This window comes from Melospiza melodia, chromosome 22, assembly GCF_035770615.1.
Source record: "Melospiza melodia melodia isolate bMelMel2 chromosome 22, bMelMel2.pri, whole genome shotgun sequence".
In the NCBI taxonomy this organism is placed as follows: domain Eukaryota; kingdom Metazoa; phylum Chordata; class Aves; order Passeriformes; family Passerellidae; genus Melospiza; species Melospiza melodia.
The window spans coordinates 9,238,626-9,258,018 of record NC_086215.1 but is presented as its reverse complement, the minus strand read 5'-3'; the positions used below and the strand labels follow the sequence as shown (position 1 = coordinate 9,258,018).

At 42.4% G+C, this 19,393-nt stretch overlaps 1 protein-coding gene across 1 annotated transcript in view; it reads left to right on the top strand.

Annotated features, from left to right (window-relative positions):
- Positions 1–17,766, top strand: part of MED27 (mediator complex subunit 27) — an 85,451-nt gene extending 67,685 nt beyond the window's left edge. The window contains exons 5-8 of the mRNA XM_063174564.1: positions 112–219; positions 7,436–7,477; positions 14,531–14,608; positions 17,329–17,766. Of these exons, the coding sequence (XP_063030634.1) occupies positions 112–219; positions 7,436–7,477; positions 14,531–14,608; positions 17,329–17,463 (363 nt within the window). The 3' untranslated portion in view covers positions 17,464–17,766. The remainder of the gene's footprint in view (positions 1–111; positions 220–7,435; positions 7,478–14,530; positions 14,609–17,328) is intronic.
- The last annotated feature ends 1,627 nt before the right edge of the window (positions 17,767–19,393 follow it).

Genomic DNA, 19,393 nt, shown 5'->3' with positions numbered 1-19,393 from the left:
TATTGAAAACTGAAATTGCATCAACTTAAGCTGTTAACTCGCTGGTCTTACAAATTCAGACACCACCAGCTCACCCTGAGCCCGTTTGTGTCCCTGTCCTGCTCTTGCCAGGTGACCTTGGGGAAGGTGCTGAAGGTGATCGTGGTGATGCGGAGCCTCTTCATCGACCGCACCATCGTCAAGGGCTACAGCGAGAACGTCTACACTGAGGATGGCAAGGTGGGGCATTCACAGGGTGGGGCATTCACAGGGTGGGGCACTCACAGGGTGGGGCACTGGGGCACTCAAATCCTCTGAAAAATCCCTTCTGTAGGAGTGACGAGGGGTAGAGTGGTGGGGATGGACGGAGACAAGAGATCTGTGAGGCCACGTGGTGAAACTTGGGGTTTATTGCAAAGGGCCTGGGTGCAGGGCCCTGCTGGGAGCTGCCAGCCACAGAGAAGTAAAGACAGTGGTAAAGAGAGAGAAGGCAAGAGCGTGGTAAAAGTTATGAGAGAGTAGAAGAGGTAAAGAGTAAAAGAGGGTAAGAGAGCGAGGTTCCCCGTTACAATACCATAAATCTTCTTCTGTGCTGAATATTCTAATTCTTACTAACCAATCTAGTATGAGACACAAATCCTATAGCATTTACATAAAGCCCCTAAGAATCATTACATTACCATACTGGGTTACATTTTAAACCGTAAAAACTCCTCTTTGGGCCCCTTCTGCCAAGCTGGCAGGGTCTGCTCTGACCCTAGGACCTGTCTGCAAGCAGAGAGTGTTGTTTCATCTACCTTCAGCCAGCCACACCATTGTTTTCCAGTTGTTCAGTAAGGTATCTCAAAGCTTGCTTTCATTTCATCTTACTTATAGTTTCCATATTCTCCAAATCTTTTGCCAGACAATCATATTTATAAGGTTTTCCTGTTTCATCTTCCCCAACACCCTTCGCCCAGGATTTTTCTCCTGGGGAGCTGAGAAGCCTCAGAGAAAAAGGAAAACAAATTCTTATCTCATTTGCTTCTCCTGTGTTGTGCTCACATATGAGATTGTTTACCACAGGTGATTGTTTTGTTGGTTTCTGCTGTGGGTTGTTTTCACTCTTTGGCCAATCAGTGCCGAGCTGTGTTGGGAGTCTGGAGAGAGTCAGGAGTTTTCATTATAATCTTTTTAGCATTGTGTAAGTATCCCTTTTGTATTCTTTAGTATTGTTTTAGTATAGCATTCTTTAATATAATATAGTATCATAAAATAATAAATTAGCCTTCAAGAACATGGAGTCAGATTCATCATTCCTTCCTGCCACGAGGGGCTCTGCAAATACAATAGGTCACAGCCTGCACTTCATTTCCATCTGTTTTCATGGCAGAAAACTGGGATCCCACTGCAGGCACACTGGAAATGCAAAACTGGCAAAGGACTTGGAATGTTTGCAGAACATTCCAGTTTAAATCTGTCTTGTTTTGCTTGGGTTTTGCATCCCATATCTCTGAGTTCTTTCTAAGCTCTGAAGCCTTTGCTTGAATTTCTGATTTATCACCTTAGACCCCAGTTGCTGTGTTCATAGTGTCTGCTGAGAAAACATTTTTGCAGTGTACCAGCACATCAACAGCCCAAGGTCCAGCTTTCCCTCTTCTGAGAGCCATTGAGAAATCTTGGGCTGTTTTTTTTGGCTTGATAAACACAACAGAGAGGATCACTGGTAGGTGCTCCTCAAGAATTTGCTTGCCAGCAGCAGCACATCTTGAACAGCAGCTACTACAGCAAGTGTTACCTGTTTCCACAAGTGATTTATTTTGTGAACAGCTCACCCTGCTTGAACCCTGAGATTTCCTGTGCCTGCACACTCTCCATCTGGCTCTCCTCAGCACATCAGGAGATGTTAACAGGACCTGATGGCCTTGGCTCAGCTCAGGTCTCTTTCCAGGGTGGAAGGATCTCTGTTCCTGAGACATCCACCAGGATTCTCTGTTCCAGCAACAGCACTAAATACCTCCATGTTTCACACTGTCTCTCTGGAGCTTTCTTTTCTGATTATGAAGCCTATTAAAATAAGAAGTTCATTATATCAAGATGAATATTTGGCACCCATAGGCCATGTTATAATGAGGTGAGACTTCTTTTCCTTTCAGAAGTGATAACTGTGTTTCAGCACACAGAAGCACGTTGTGTGCTGACCCAGAGTTCAGCAGCTCTGAGTCTGAACCTCTGTTCTCTGGGAAAGGCCAGGAGCTGAGCTGCTGAAGGAAATAGTGCAGCTCCATCTCCCAGGTGAGACATTCTTCCTCAAAGGGCGGAGGATTGGCCTAAGAAGTAGTAAAATAAAAATTGCTTAATTTTAATTTGCCTTTTTCATATAGGCAGGTTTAAATACCAGTTTGCAACAGAAGCAGCTGCTCTCTAGTCCCTGTATATTTGCATATAAATACAGAGCTCCAGCAGCAGCCCCTCTTCACCCCAAGTTCTGCATGGAAGTGAAATGATGGTCTGCTGAGAGAGCCCTGACAGTGTGTGATGGATTCCCATGTCACACTTCATTTGGGTGTGCTCGTTTTCTCTGATGAATCCAGTTTCCTTTGAAGCTCCCTTGAAATACAATAATGCTATATATGCTGAAAAGCTAAGTAAGGAGTTCCTTTCTGAAACTCAGCATCTGGCACTGGGATTCTGTTGAGCTCAAGGTGAACTCTCCTGGGAGCTGCACATTGTTCCTCTGCCATCGTTTGCTGCCAGGGGACAGCAGGACTTGCCAAGGCCAGCTCTGGGCACGGGGCACTAACCTTTGCCTGCTGTCAGTGGGGAGCAGCTCTGCTCCTCCAGAGCATTGCTGTTAACACCTGCCTCATTTCTTGCTTTAAGCCAGTCTGCAGGGGAGTCTGTTCTCTACTCATTCAGCTTTGTGTCCAACCCTGGGCTGTGTCATTGCTCCTGCAAGGATGCACCAACCTGTGACCTTTACGTGGCACTTTGCAATTCCAGTGGGCATCCCAGAGATTTTGCAAACCTGAAGGTCTCTGTTTCAGGTATAAATATGAACATTTCATTTGACTGAAGTAGAATTGGAGTTGGAGCCACTTAAATCATGAGCAAATTTGGCTTGGAAGATTAAATAAATGCGTAGTTTGCTAGTTTTGCCAACTGGAGCACATATTGACAAACAGTAAGCTCCTTTTTTTTTTGTCACTAATTAACTACTCTGGTAATTGGAGAATAAGAATTAAGATTGTGCTCTCACAATGATTTGCTTTCCTTATTGTGCCTGCTGGGAATGAGCGATTGCAGTCAGTTAGGAACAGAGTCCATTGCAATTCCTTCCCTGTCACAACAGATGCTGTTGGGAAGGTACTTCAGTGAGGCTTCTGCACCATTCTGCCTTCTCAGTTGCTAGCCTGATAGCATGAAAAATGCACCAGCATTAAGGAGAAACACACCAAAAAAGTAAGAAAAAGATCAGTGAGTATCATCCTTATTAAATAACAGAAATATGGAGAACCCTCAGGAACACAGTGGGCGGTGATAATTTTTCCAGGGAGCAGTTTACACAGTCATTGTTGACTTGGGACTTAGCTTATGTATTCCTAGGAAACATTTAATATTTGTAAACAACAGGGAGATGAGGAATTAGGTGCTAACATGCAATATGGCAATGCTGAAGTGCCTCTTTTCTGTAAGGCAAGCTGAAGAAGGGACACTGGATAAATCTTCTTGGCACTTAAATAACTGGATGAGGGTCTGTTGAGTCACCCTCCAAACTGCACACATTGGAAAGGTACAAAAAGTGAAATTCAGTGGAAAAAGACTTTTTACAAGTAGAGGGGGGTTTGAGGCAGTGTATTCAGTGGTATTTAAAAAAGGAGAACTGGCCGTCACTGGGAGACTGGTCACACAGACACTAAGTGAGAAATGGACTGTGCACAAAAGAGGCCAAGGATTTCCCCTCTGATCAGAGCAGTCATCATTTATTACTGAAAATACACTGGTTTTTAGCAAATTCTACATTGCTGGGGAGATAAAAGGAAGAGACAAGTGCAAACAGCAGAGCTGTTGAGATTCCTCTGGTCCTTCAGTCAGGCAAGTCTGGCAAAAAAAACCCAAATCTGGGTTTTTCTCCTGGTGGTGGAGCTCTACAGTGACACACCAGCAGTTACCCAGGAAAGCTGACACAGCATTTTCCAGGTGGCTTTATCTTGCTGTGTGCTCACACATTGAGCTGTGCACGTTGACAGGTGCTTACATGACAGCCTCACGTGGTCTCTGCTGAAGTCTCCCTAAATTGGGTTCTCCCTCTTATACATTTAAATCCTTTCAAAATTAAGGTGAAAGAGCAGAAGTTTTAAGCTTGCAGTGAGTAAAACAAGACCAGCCATTCTGGGTTTTTTTTTTCAAGCTTTGCTTATACAGACAGAATCATTGCATTTCTTAAGTGCCTCGTGTACCTCTCTCGTGAATTATTCACAGACCCTGCAGAATGTCTTTGCCAAGCTGCCAGCTGCATAACTTGGACATTTTTGGTGCCACTTTGCAAAAACAATAAGTGAGATCTGGCAGGCTCTGACATGTCGTGGGTGCTGGACCTGCTCACAGTTGCTGTTGCTCACCATCCTAACCCTTCATGTCCACCACAGACTGATGCATTTTAATTACCCTCATGATTTTAGTGGTGGCACAGTGCCACCCTTAATTTCAGACTGTGACATGCTTGTTGTGCATTGAAATTTAACCATGGATGGTAATTAATTACTAGTGTTTTCCTGATTCCTGACTAAATGAAGCTATGCAGCTCATCTTCACAGGGCAGCTGAGTCATTGATCTGCCAAGAAAAAAATCATATTGGGATTTTTTTTGGCATGATGATGCCATGATTTTCTTTTGATGCAGAGACCAAGAACCACCTTGACAGGGCATGTGGGCACTAGCCAGATTTCTATTTTGCATCCCTTAGACTTAACTAAAGAAACATAAGTGTCTCTGTTGAATTCTCATGTTCAGGAACTTGGGTTATGTTAATGCTGTGGCTTCATTAATTACCCCATATCAATAAGAAAAGGCAGCTTTTAGCCTCCTAGCGTAAGAGAGGAGAAGAAATAGTGGTATCAAAGGAAAGCTTCAAAGACAGGCAGAGCTGTCTCTGGGGTAATTTCTGATCCCTGCATTCTCACCACTTCAAAGCTGGCTGTGTGTGTGTTTGGGTGAAGGGGGGGTTGAATCTGATTTCTCTAATAAGTGTTGGCACCGGACCTGTTTGATATGGGATGCAGGGAACATTCGGGTTTGTTATCGCCTTTGAAATCGCTCCGCGACCTTCAGCAAACGGCCTCTTGTTCCAGCTGCTGGGGCTGGCTGGGGAGAGGGGCACTGGGGAGAGAAAGCCCCTGTTTAATTCACATGCAGAGGATGCCCTGAAATTGTGCTTTCAGCAGTTTTTTCGTTACAAATGTGTGTCTTGATTGAAAGTGAAAAGTTGAAGAATAATAGACCTATAACGATGCATTCTTTAATCTGCCTCTGCCTTAATCCTCAGTTTCAGGAGGGAGAGGTGGGCACTCATTTAGGATGTATGCATGGAGCAGGGGCTAGTGGCTTTTTCTTTCTTTCTTTTTTCTTTCTTCCTTTTTTAACATGGATAACATCACGTCTGTAAGACAGGCATTCATTACTTTTTCAGCTTTCCCATCTCCATGCCAACTAATGAACATTCAGAACCTGTTGGACTCATCTTAAAGCAGCATCTGAAGTGGACTTTTTTTTTTTTTTTGAGCCTAACTAGAGAGGATCACATACTTGGTTTGATCACTGGAGATTAGCAAACCATCTATACATTCCAATTACAGCAACTCTGCAGTCAAAGAAAAGCTGTAAATTACATTAAAACAGGGTGGGTTTTTTTAAAGATACACATTAATTTTTTATTTTCAAATGTAGGCCTTTCTAATCTGGAAGTGCAGTGCTGCTTTCCCAGGTGGGATAATAAATCAAGCCTGGGTCAAGGTCTCAATGCTGGTGTTCACAGGAGTTCTTGATCTCACCCCAAGAGCCAGGAAATGTTACCAGGCTTGCAGGGAGGTGCCTCAGGGTACTCCTGTCCCCATCCAGCCTGGAGAAGGCATTGGGACATTGAGACATCAGCTGCCTTTTGTCTCAGGGCAAGGTCAGCAGTGCTGAGCCGTGAAACATCGATCCTGGAGCAGCTTCTGAAGCTTTAGCATCATCCTGTCCCCTCTGAGCTCTGGGGACCCAGGAGTCACTGGGCAGGATTTGGACATGGGCCACTTCACACTGCTGCTCCTACAGGAGTGAGAGCTTTTAGCATTCTGACCGTTTTTAGCATGGTGAATTAATCACTTGGACTCAGCATCCTTCCCCCTCGCTTCCCTCACCTCCCTCTAATGTGTTTTACTCACTTCACATGACTTACTTCATTTCAGGCTCTTTTTGTGCCTTTGGAGAGTTTTACTGTCAGTTGGAATGTATGGACACCTAAGGCAGAGCTGAAATAATCAGTTGTACCAGGGAAAGAGAGAACCCCCTTGTGAGAGCACGTGTGTCCAACCCTGGTATCAGGCACTAGAGGAGCTACTCCTGCTTCATAAATTCACTCAGAACTTCTTCTGTCTAGACTGAGATTCCTGAGATTAATGCTTTATCAAACACCTTTCCTGTGACAAGTTCTGTGCATACAGAATTGTTGAGTACACTGGGATCTGTTGGAAAAAGGTGATTTGCAAGTCTGGGATTGATGGGAGCTCCTCTTGGTTTTCCCTGCTGCTTTCCCTTGACAGAGTCTGAGCTGTTCCACAGGGCTGGCTAAGAGAGCATTGACATGTCAGTAGGAATTATTAAACACCAGAGCTAAGAAATCTTCAATTTCAATTTTGTTCTTTTAGTTTGTGTGTAGCTGAGCACACGTTTAAGTCATGGATGCATGCAGTTATCTACAACCTTCAATCTCTCTTAGTGTGATTTTTGTCTGCAAATGTAAATGCAGTTTCCTGAGGGATGTTTTATTTAGCCCCAGTAGACCCAAAGCTTTGGCTTAATTCAGCTAAATGCTCTTTGTGTCGTTTGTAACTGAATCACTTATTCAACACAAGACAAGCATAAACTTAATAAAAATGCCCTCATTTTGGAAACACACTCAAGCTGATGAATATTTGCATAGATCAGCCACAACCCCATACAAATGAAGATTTTGCTTTTTTAAAGAGAACTCATTAATTCAACAGGTCTTGTATGTATTATTTTTTTATTGAAACTGTGCTGAACTATGTTCATTCTTCATTGCAATACAAAGGAAATCTTATGTTATTAATTCCCTTTCTTGGATTGCAACAGGTGAGGGCAGGGGGTCAAAAGAGTGAACTCAGAGATGCATCTTTGTTGATCCATTTTCTCTCCAAAGCTGCTTCTTTATCTGTAGTAATTTATAACTTTTTTCTTTTTTCCCTACTGTAGCTTGACATATGGTCTAAATCCAACTATCAAGTTTTTCAGAAGGTAAGTCTCACATCATTTCTCTCTACCTAAGGCACATATGGGGAATTGATTTTAAATATCTGGGCCCTTATGTTAAATAATTCAGAATTTATTCTTTGTCATCACAACTTGCAAATAGCAAACAATAATCTGTAATGATGGAAAACTGTGAGTAGAAAAGAAGATCACTTCTAGTGTTATTTAATTTGGATTTATTTCCCATCACAGTTCCAGTCCATGGTTTGGAATAGGAAATCAGAGATTATACTACAATAGTCTTAAAATTTCATGAGAAATCAGTTTAAATCTTTTGAGGGAGAAAGGACTGTTACAGGTTCATTTGGATTTTGCTTTGTTGTTTTCAATGGGGTTTGTTGCCTCACATTCCTGAGAGCTTGAGTTTAATAAATCAGTGGAACCCCCTTTCCAGAATGAGTTTGGAAATATTTGGGTGTACTGTGTTTGGGTGTATTCTTCCCATGATGATGTAAGCCAGAGGAGGGACTTACTGGAATAAATGTTGTGCCATAAAGTAAGAGAAGCCCGATGAGAGAATGGCAGCAATAAAAATAAAACTGCTAAGAGGGTTAAAGTGTATTTTAGAAAGATCTATATCTTGCTATTTTCAAGGAGGGGAAGATTTCTCTTTGAAGGCCTCTTGTCAGAATGCTGTAAGTTCACATTGATCCAAGTTTAAATTCCAGTTTCCCTTCCCTCAAGCCTCAGTTCAAGGAGCTGGAGCCTCCAGCTGCTGCTCTGGCTCCTTTCATCCTCCTTTGGAGTTTGTGAAGCAAATGGGGGTCAGGGACTCGAAAGGGCTTAAAAACAGGGGTCACAACTCTGGCATCTTGGCTGTGCTTGTGCAGCTCCCTTCCAAGATTTCTGAGGCAGGCAGGAGGGGAGGATGTTGACCTGGGATATTGCCCTGCTGCAGATCAAAGACAGCTTTTGGGGAGCTGGGTTGCTCTCCCTTCTCTGCCTGGCATTAAAGCGAATTTTTGCTGCAGTTGGTTCTTTACCCCAGAGATTTAGTGGTTGAAATATTCTTTCTATTTTAGCATCAAGTAGGGTAATAGAGCAGGAAGTAAAACAGCATTTGTTTATCAGCCTGCTTTAAAGTGATTTTTTCAGTGGAATAAGTGTAAGGTTATGGAATGACCTGCATCATCTCAATTTCCCATTGTGCGTGTTTGGTTGTACTCTCATTTGGGCATAAAATTGTCCTCCTGGATGTTTTTGTTTAGAATTAACTTGCTGAAATTTGTGTTAAATGATAATAAATAATCCGGTTTTGATGATATAATTGTCTATAGCAAGATAACAGAGTTCAGTAAATGTCCAGTTTGCTTAGATGTCCATGTTAAGGACTTAGGATGCATAAATAAGTGGAATAAATTTCCCTTCAGGTGATGCTTTCAGAGCAGAAGATGGAAGAGATCAGTGAGAAAACATAAAATACCCCTCTTCCTCCTGCCTCTGTGGCTGCAGTATGGATAATTGAGAATCTTTCTTCTCTTCCTAAGTTCCTGTTGTCCAGTTTTCTCTTGATAAATACCAAATTATTCATATTTACCAATAAATAAATCCAACCCAGAAAGACTTCAGGGAAAGGGTGTTCTGTAACAGCTGAACAACTGTTTGTAGGGGGGTTTTTATAGTAGTTTTATAGATTTTGTTGCTGGCTCTGTCACTGTGTTACCTTGGACACCTTCACCTCTCTTTGGCTGAGTTTCTCATCCCTCAGGCTGGGGTAATATTTGCTGACTTCACAGGAGCTCTCACTGAATTGGTTGCATAGAGCTCTCAGATTCTTGCCTGAGAAATGTGATAAAAATGGAAGGTGATGGCAGCTTTTAATCAATAGATGGTGCAGATTGAGCTGATAGTTGAAGAAGTTAAGGCTGAGACCCACATCAGGTTTTCAAACAGGTGACAGAAAGTGCTGTGGTTCAGCATAGTAAATTCTCTGTGGTGCAGTGCTTGGTTTGATTTCCTCTTTATTCTCTAAAGCTGCACTTGTGTCTATTTGTAATACCCAGGAGTAGTGATTTAGGAGTAGCAAAATGAAGGAAATAGATAAAATAGTGTTACAGAAACTATCACACTCTGTTACCAGGGTAGGGTCTGTACTGCAGGATTTTCTGAACAAATGTTTTCATGCCACTAAAAAATCATGAGTAAATGTGTCAGAGCACATCTGAATGTTCTTGAAATGTGTTTCTCATGGCAGTCACCAGTACGGCAATGTGGAAAAAGGGAAAATAGGGATGAGTAACTGCTGTCCCCATGGAGGAGGCTGAGCAGCCCTTTCTGCTGCCTTTAAATGAACAGAAGTACAGGCCTGCTCCTCTTTAAAACCCCAACCAAGTTCCCAAAATCTGTCTTCAATGATAACACGAATAAAACATGTGGAGCTCCCCAGATCCCTGCCTGGGGGAGCTGCAGTCCTGTCACATCCTCACAGGGTTGCAGCACAACTTTGTAGGACCAGAGACCTCTGATCTTCAATGCAACCCTGTCAAACCAAGCTAAATTTGTCCTGACTTTTTGTTTGCAAACATTGGCTGTGTCAGCAAGGCTTTTCTTTCTCCTATTTATTAGGCAGGGGACCTGGGTATGTGTGATTTGATGGGGGGCAGCTCCTGGAGGGCCATTTCTGTTCCAGTGTACTCTCATTTTCCCAGTTCCCTGGAGACTTCCTGAATCTGCTCCTGGGGTGACCAAACCTTACAGGCACTGAATGCAGCAGCAGGGTTAGATCCAGAGAATGCAGCTGGGAAATAAGAGAGGGGAATGCTCAAAGGGCAGAAGCACAAGGAGCAAAGAAAAGGTTTCTCAGGCTGCCATGTTGGTGTGACATTTAAACTCCACAGGAAGAGCAAATATTTTCATCTTAAACCTCCTAATTTTAACACCTCGTGCCTCTTGATCCACTAAAGCAAGAGGAGGAATAAAACAGGAAATAAGGAAAGATTTTGAGGCTTAAATCCTGGTATACATGAAGGCTGCATAATTCCAGTCATTGTGCAGAGAGTTCAAAATTCTAATTGTAAACAATGGTGCCATGTTCATAACTTTGCATTCAAAAAATGAGGGAAGAACAGAATTTTGGAGCTGCTGTGAGGGGATCAAACTGGGAGATGGTGTCAAAGAACTGCTCAGTTAAGAGCAGCAGAGCTGATGTTGCTGGGTACTATGAGGAGGTTGGCTGTTCAAATCATATGCAAAAGCTTTAAACCCATTTATTTCATTCTGTTCTCAGAGTCCCACCCTTATTTTCACCTAAACAGTCTAGGAATGCCACAAACTGGTTGTGATTTTGCTTGATCTGCTTCTCCCCAAAGCAGATTTTCAGCAGCACTTGGAGAAGCTGTTTGTGAGCCCTGTGATCCCAAAGTGCTGGCATTTTCACCAGCACAAGGGCACATAAGTATTGTAATGTATGAAGATGTATTCCTGTCAATAATCTCAGAGTGAGATCACATGCAGGATGAATGCATGCATGAGACAGAGCGTGGGCTCTGCTGCTGCTGCTGCTGCTGCTCAAGGAGAGGAGCTGGTGGTTCCAGGGTCACCTGGGCAGGACCAGCCCCTGCCTCTCCCCAGAGACCTCCTGGAGGGAAATAAAACCTCTGGCACCCAGCCCAAATTAGCAGAACAAGCAAAATAATAACTAAACATTGCAAGGTCTGAAAAGAACTGATAAATCCTGTTTTACAGAGGAGTGTGGTGGTGCTTTCCTGAGCTGGGGGTGGTGTGTAGAGATTTGTGTGAGTTCCTCAGTGCCTGTTCCATCCATCATCCTTCCCGGCACCTCTCAGGCACCACATTCCCTCCAGAGAGACTCAGATCTGTTCCTGGAGAGAAGATTGAGTAATGGGAATCCTTGGAAATGAACAAAGGCATTGGTGCAGTTTTCCACGCTATAAAAGATCTAAACACTAATAAAATAACTTCCTTTTTTTTTCTTTCCCTCAGTGCTGTGATCAGCCTTCACAGCTCATTGCTACAGGCTACTGTTAAGGCCATGAACTTACAAGGGTTTGGGAAAAAAAAATTAAAAACCTTTCAGGGGATTGAAAGAATCCCTTTATATTAGATGGAGTTGTCAGTGCCATGCTGGAGGGAATAAAGCAGTGAGTGGCAAGGAAAGTTGTGGCTCTTAAAGGAAGTTCTGCACTTACTTTTGAGAAGGATATTTCCTGGCAGTGAGATAAAATGCATGGGGAGAGGGAGAGCTTTTATAATTCAGCCATGTGATGGTTTTTATTAGGCCAGGTGTAGCTGCATCCACCTGGTCTGTGGTGGGGCAAAGCTGTGCCTTAGGTCTTTGGTTTTTTTTGCTGCTTTTCCCACTTACAGGAAGCACTTGCTCAGCCTTCTCCACCTGTAAATTGTATAATTTAATTTTTTTAAATGGATTTTCTGGCTTTGGGAATGCTGTATGACTAACCAGTGTCATCAAAGCCCAATAAAGCCATTTTTGGATGTGTCACCTTTGGAAATCTTACCACTATTCCAATGCATTACAGCTCTGCCTGTGAAAAAATGAGACTTTTTCCCAAATCTGTTTTTTCCATGTCACTGAAGTCTCTTTTCCTCAGTCTCCAAGTGCTTAGTTCAACAATGGCTATTTTATTCAGCAGAATTTTGCTGCAGGAGATTGCCTTGTTTTTCCTTTTTTTTTTTTAGACAAGAAACACAAGTGCTTTTCAATAGATGAATTGTGAAATATTGAGCTCTTCTGCAAGATCTCTTGAAAAATCCATTTCAAGGTCCAGAGCAGAGCTATCCCAATCAATGTGTGCTCCCCTGAATATGTTTCCCTATTAAAAAAAAAAAAAAAAAGTAGAGAAATTACAAAGTGACTGATAACTTAGAGAGCAGCAGGTAAGGCACAACGATAAAAGTGGAGTTAATAAAATAAAACCCTGAGATGTACAAAATATCATCCTACACCCAGAATAAATTAGTTTCTGATTCCAGCTTGGCTGGAAGAAGAAGTGTGTCCCTTAAGTGAGCTGGCACATCCACAGTTTGTTTTGCTTTGCTTTGCTGTGAAATTGTATTGCCATTAGGAAAGCTGGGTATTGATCTTTTGGGATTTTTATTTTTGCTTTTCCCCCTCCTCTTTTTTTTTCCTTTTTCCTCTTGTTTTTTAATCTTGCTCAGTTTGTGTTTTCTCTCATTGTCTGTTATCTTGGGGGGGTTAAATGATTTAAATTCTCCCTCTCTCCCATGCCCTGGGCAGTTTATCCATGGCCCAGCTCTTTTCTGCTGGGGTGGGAAGGGGTGGGGAATCATTCCTTCACTTTTCTTCCTCAAATTTGACACCCACTTTGATCTTTTTTAGCTACCAGCTCTTGCTTAGGGTAGAAATTGCTTTCTTTTCGTGCAGAAGGCATTATTAGTGTTCCAGCAATGCTGGGATGGCTTTCATCTCCCCAAGGAATCTCATTATCTTTACATTACAATAGCAACAGCATATGGGCAACTTTGCCAAAGTGGCCAGTCAATTTAAATTTGTTAATAGCAGTATTTTTTAAGCAACTTCCTTCAGTGCCAAGAGAAAACAACTTTGTTGTTCAGGAGGAAAAAAAAAGAAAAATAACAAACCACAGTTTGTTAGAAGTAGAAATACAGCAGAAGGAGAACGGCTGCTCATAAATATCTTCAGAACTTCCTATTCTTTGACATGTCTGCTACTATCCTATAAAAGCACCAGCTCAAAAAAAATCAGATAGCTGGTGGGGCTTCTGAGCACTGCATGAGATGTGTTTAAAAGCAATGGCTGGTTTGAGTTATGCTGTGCTGTTAATGCACAGTTCATCACATTATTTCTTATATTTATTTTTACATGGTAACACAGGAATGGCTAAAACAGGCCGGGGTCCTTTTTGTGAATATTTTTGCAAACTCACCAGGATGTGCAAAGTCCTGAAAGTTTTGCCTTCCAAATGTCAGAATCACATGTGAGTGAGGGAGCTGGGTGTGTGAGAATGGTGGGGAGCAGATCCTGGGTCTGAAATAGCAGAAAAACTCAGAACTGGATTCAGTCAGCCTGATGTGATGGAGAGCTCTGTGGAGGAAGTTTGTGTGGTGTGAATGAGAGCTTGGCTATACATGGATTTATTCAGGAATATATCTTTGGCAAAACCACCTCCCTGAATAGCTTCAAGCACGAGCCTCTCTTGTCTCCAGTGAAACTTGGAGTATTCCAGCTCCCATTGCTGAATTGGACTGAACTGCAAATGGGGAGCAACTGGAGCTAGCTGGGAATAGCACTGGGAATTTCAGTTCTCACTTCCTCTTACTCAAACTTTGCTGTAGTCTGTAGACTGGCCCTGAGAAGAGCTCCACTCCCATGCCAGAACTAGAAAATACAATTAAATCACTCTCTGTAAAGTCATGTATTTTGTTGGCAGCTTTGACATTACTGATGAGGACCATTGAGATTCATGAGTTGAAATCTGTGAAAGAGCTCTTGTGGTTGTGTTGTTGTTCTGAATTCTTTATTGTCCAGCATAAAGAGTTTTTCCAGTAATTTCTTGCATTCAACATGGAATTTCTAAGAAGCAGTAAGCTCTTGACTGTGCTGATAACAGCTGACAGGCTGAATACTGCTAGAAAAGTGTATCATAACTGTCAGAAACTGCCCCTTCCAGAATAATTTGAAAAATTGTACTTACTAAAAAAAAAAAAAAAAAAGTCTGTCAGCATTGGTTAGTTTTCCTGATTTTTCTTGTAATTATTCTTATTATTATAAATACACATTTTATATGTATTGTGCCCATGTGCAATTCCCAGATGTGTGATCTTGCTATGGCTCTGTCTGGGAAATTAAAAAGCTTTTTATCAGAAATCTTTTAGTAATGCAAGTATTTATAAACCGTAATCATATTAATTGATTCCTGATGTCAGAGGAAATGAAACTGAGTAATCCTTGTACTCCCTGGTTTGCTACCTCCCCGTGGAATTCATGGTTTTCCTGCAGGCTGACACTGCTCTGTGTGAAATGGGGAGTGAATAAAGATATAATAATAAAGGTATTTTTTCTGCTTTGGTCTGATGCAGGTGACAGATCATGCAACCACTGCCCTGCTGCACTACCAGCTGCCCCAGATGCCAGATGTGGTGGTCAGGTCTTTCATGGTAAGTGTGTTGGAAAACACCTTTTTCCAGCCCAGTTTGAGTGTGTTTGCAGTGACTGACACAGGCAGTTCTGATGCAGTTGGAATTTCCCCAGAGACTGGGATCAAGATCTCATCCCCATTTCCCTGGGGGAATTGGTGTTGGAAACCTGAGCTGGGAATGGTTCTTCTGTCCAGGTCTCAGTATTGGCCTGATGGTTCCTGTCTGCAAAGGTCAGAACAGAAGGAAAAACTCCCTCAACCAAACTCTGTCCTTTGGCCCAGCCCTTGGACAGTTCTGGATGTACAAAACCTGCTCCACTGAAAGTTCCCTGGTAAGAGGAAATTGAAATTCCCAGAATTAGTGATCCAGCTGAGGAGTTTACCCAGTATGGGAAGTGATGGGCATTTTTTACAGAAAGTTCCATTTTGTATCCAAACTTTGTTCCTGTGGGACTGTGTGTACTCACCCAGCTCAGCTGCAGCTGCAGGAGAAGCAAGGAAATACTGGAGGATTCATACCTTCTCTTACTGAATAAAATTAATCCAATACAATTCTACCTTGATGTACAGATTTAAGTTTATCCCCTTTAATTCTTTTTGTATTTAGAATCCTGTTTGTGAAATAAACTTGCATAAGAAGCAGCCGTGTTAATCAGAGGGTGAATACAAGGAATTAGGATTCAGGATCCCTTCTACCAAGATAAATTCTGGCAGTGGAAGCTCTTGCTGTTCTCTCTGCTGCAGTCAGAGGAGGATTTGGGGAGATTTTCTTTACAATTCAGGCTTTTTCCTCCACTTCCTTCCCTTATGTTGCCCCTTCACCTGCAGCAATGCAGCTGAGACTTTGGGAAACATAAATCTCATTTTGCCATTCACTGTCTTTAGGAGTATTTAGCACCAGTTCTTTTAATTCCTTAATTTCCAGTGTGCAATTTCAGAGCAGTCAGGCTCTCCTCCCTGCTCTGCTGAATTGGTTGTTTAATAAAAAGGCTACTAAGATTAAGATTAGAGATTTGCAACGTGCATCTTAAAATAATCAGTTTTGAAAAGGGAAAGCAACCATTACTGGTCAGATCCATGTTCAACATGGTCCTGAAAATGAATGTTGAGTAGAACAAGTGGTTTGTGTGAGCCAAGGCCCTGCTGTATTGATCAGAGAAAACACCAAATCTTCCAACAAAGCAAAACCAGCACAAGTGTCAATATGTTGGGCCTTTCAGCTGTCACTTGTGCAATCCTCATGACAGGATCTTCTGGAGCCCTAATTTTCTGATGGGAATGAAGAACCCATTCCTTTCTTTTCTGTCAACACATGTCTCAAGTGCACAATTTAACTTCATTTACTTATTTTTGTATTATGGCTCAGAAAGTTCGATTTCTTAATAGTGCAAGCAAAGCCCATCCAAGCTGAAGTAAATAACAGCAATTTACTTGTAGAGTTGTGCTGCCCTTGTCCCCATATTTACTGCTCAACCCAGACAAGATCTGGTTCTTCTGGAGGAGAGTTATTGACAGCCCAAGGTTTGGTTGCTATAGAGAAGACTCTGATGAAGATGGAAGGATTTGTTTCAATAAACTCAGCTGACCTCTTCTTTACAGAACAATTTTCTCTTATCGATGGAATTCAATAGGACTTTAAATGACAAGATTCATGTGCATCCTTCACAGTATAAATCTGCTGGTCTAGGGCTTTTTTAGTTGTGTATCTCCTTGAGTGGGGAATTGGGTTATGCAATGCTCATTGCTGCGTGTGATGATGGGAACAACCCATTTCAGAGGCAGGAACTTTGTGAAGGAGCATCTCAGCTTACCCTGTATTGTTCAGCATTATTTGTTACTGTCATATTTTCTGAAAAATCCCTTTGCCAGGATTTCTTCTCCTGGGAAGATGAGAAGCTTCAGCTTCTCCATGTTTTGCTGCTCTGGAATGTAATCTGGAGATTGTTTATCCAAACATGTGAATTGTTTTAAATTAATCAATCACAGCCATGTTGGACTCTCTGAGTCACTCACGAGTTTTTATTATTCATTCTTTGTATCCTTCTCTTTAATATAGTTTTAGTATAGCATTCTTTGAATATAATATCATAAAATAATAAATCAGCCTTTTGAGAACATGGAATCAGATTCTCATCTCTCACCTCATCCTGGAGACCTCACAAACACCACCACTACTAGCCTTTTATTTATTTTATATCTATGTAGTCATCAGTGTAATCAGGTTTAAAATGGCTCAGTATTTTTATGAGCAGCGAGTATTGATCCTGAAATCGCATTAGAGAGGAAGTTCATTAGCTGGATGTGGGAGTCCTTCTGTCTTGAGCTCTGGAGAGCCCAGCCTGCAGTGGGAGTGCAGCAGGGGGTGATAGATCATGGCAAGGGACAAACCAATGCTCAGCTGGAGAAGGCACCACCAGGAGGAACAATTATATCCCAGTGAAAATGTGAGGCCTTGCAGCACTCGCCTCCCCTCACAGCTCTGGAGCTGCAAATGCCTCCTGCTCACAGGGCAGGAGTTTCTATTAAAGAATTTGCTTCACTGACTAAAAAAGAGATGATTAATAAAGTGGGAATTCAGCTCTACAGTGACCTTGTAGTCTTCAGTGTGTTTATAAAACACCTCACTGGGGCCTGGCCAAAGCACATCCTCTGTCCTTGCTGCTGCTGTTTGACAAGAGTAATGACGAAGGGGACCATCCACATCCAGTTTTCCTTAATTTCTCTCCCTTCTCCTTCCAGACCTGGTTAAGGAGTTACATAAAGCTGTTCCAGGCTCCGTGCCAGCGCTGTGGGAAGTTCCTGCAGGATGGCCTCCCACCCACGTGGAGGGACTTCCGAACCCTCGAGGCTTTCCACGACACCTGCAGGCAGTAGGAGCCCAGAGGAGGCAGCACTGGGCTTTGGGACAGCCCTGGTGGCTCCACTCTGAGCAGTGAGGTTGCACTGGAACATTTGACTCTGGAGCAGCCATCTGCAAGGCACGCGTGTGAGACTGATACATCTTGGAGGAGAAGCTGTGTGTGTGTGTGATCTGAAATGATCTGCCTGGGAAGATCTGGCACTAATTATCATTACTCCAAAATTTAATGAAAATATCTATTGTACAGTTTGTGTTTTGTGACAGAATTTTCAATGCTGAGGACTTTTATAAGCTTGAAATAAATTTTGTATTCTCAAGATTTGTGCTGTTTGTTTCGCTGTTTGGTCAGCAAAGCCTTTGGTTTTGGTGTGGATTTTTCAGTGCTGCTCTTTTCTTTAGGAAACATTTAAACATGCTGAAATGTTGGGGGGGGAATTGTTGCAAGGATGCTTATCTGAGTGCTGTGGAATTTTTGTGGAAGAGGAGATTATGGCATTGATTAAACACAGAATTTCAAAGGTTTGTGGCAGCTTGGAAGATGCAGTGTAACTTTCTGAGGCGGGGGGGAACCAGATGTTTCCCTTTACTGAAATTGTAATGAGAAATGTTAACAAAATCTGCATGTATTAAGTGGTTAGAAAACGTGTGATGAGCAGTGACAGTCGTGTTCTACAACTGAAATAATTCAGCCCTAAAGCAGAGTTTCTGCAGCACAGATACCCAGCGTGTTTCCTAAATGATTTAAAATGTGCATGGAGCATGCTGGAGAAGAGCAGGATCCCTCCCAGCAATCCCTGAGCTTGGAAGGGATGGGAGAGTTCCATCCTCTGAGCCTTGGCTGCTTTTCCTTTCCCCAGACACAGGAAAAGGTCCCTGCTCCTGTCCCAGCCTGAGGGTGTTGTGGGTGAAGTCTCTCCTCTGGTATTTTGCTCTCCTGTGTCATCCCCTGACAGCCAGTTTGATTAATTCCACTCTCATTCCCACCTTTTGCTGCTACAAACCACAAAGGCTTCAGTAATCAGCTGATTTGGGAGCTGGGAAGGGGAGCTCTGGAGGACCCTTGTCACTCCATTAAGTGTCAAATAAATTGACAGTGCTGCAGAGTCATTTTTGAGGTTCCTTCTGCCTTTAGACAAGTTTCTGTTGCAGGACTGGCTCTTACGAAGGAGAAATTGAAGGAAAATCCACGTTTATGACCGTGGAGGCACAACATTGTATGTGAAGGATGAGAGTGTGTGTTTAAGGATGTTAATAATCAGATCTAAATTTTAACTCTATATTATTACTAATAATAACATTCCTTGTCACCAAACAGAAGAATTACCATAGCAGTGGGATAATGGCCATTTCAAACCCAGCTGCAGTTGGATTACCTAATGAAAACTTTCTGTGCTGTTATTTGACCCAAGCAGCCTTCTCAGTCCAAAGATCAGCCAAGACAGAACAACGTTTGCATCTTGGATGAGCCCGAGCCTTGGAAATAATCAGTCCCACTCTCTATCCTGTTCCTGTGCTAATTAGAAGTTCTGGCTTTCTGATGGCATAAGCAATTTTTTTTTTGTTACTATAAAGGTCATAATATGATATCCAACCTGCTTTAGGCACTGCTGGCTGCTCCCTTCTGTTTATGCTTAAATAATGGTGCAGAAAGCAAATCTTGAGGTTCACAAAAATACCGTGTGTGGAATCGTGTCTTGGCATTTGGAGATAATTAGTTGCAGAAAACAGCGTTGTCCAGGTCTGTTAATTGAGCCTGAAATTTTAAACCTGTAGCTGGAGAGTCTGATGGAGAGTCACAGAATTCACTGTAAGTACCTGAGTATAAAAATAATTTGTTTTACTGAAGTGCAACACAAACCCCTTTGTCAGGTCCCTCCCCCCTGAACTGCAGCAGAGGGATCAGGATCTTGGAGTTCTGTCCCTGCAAGCCTTGAAGGGCAGCAG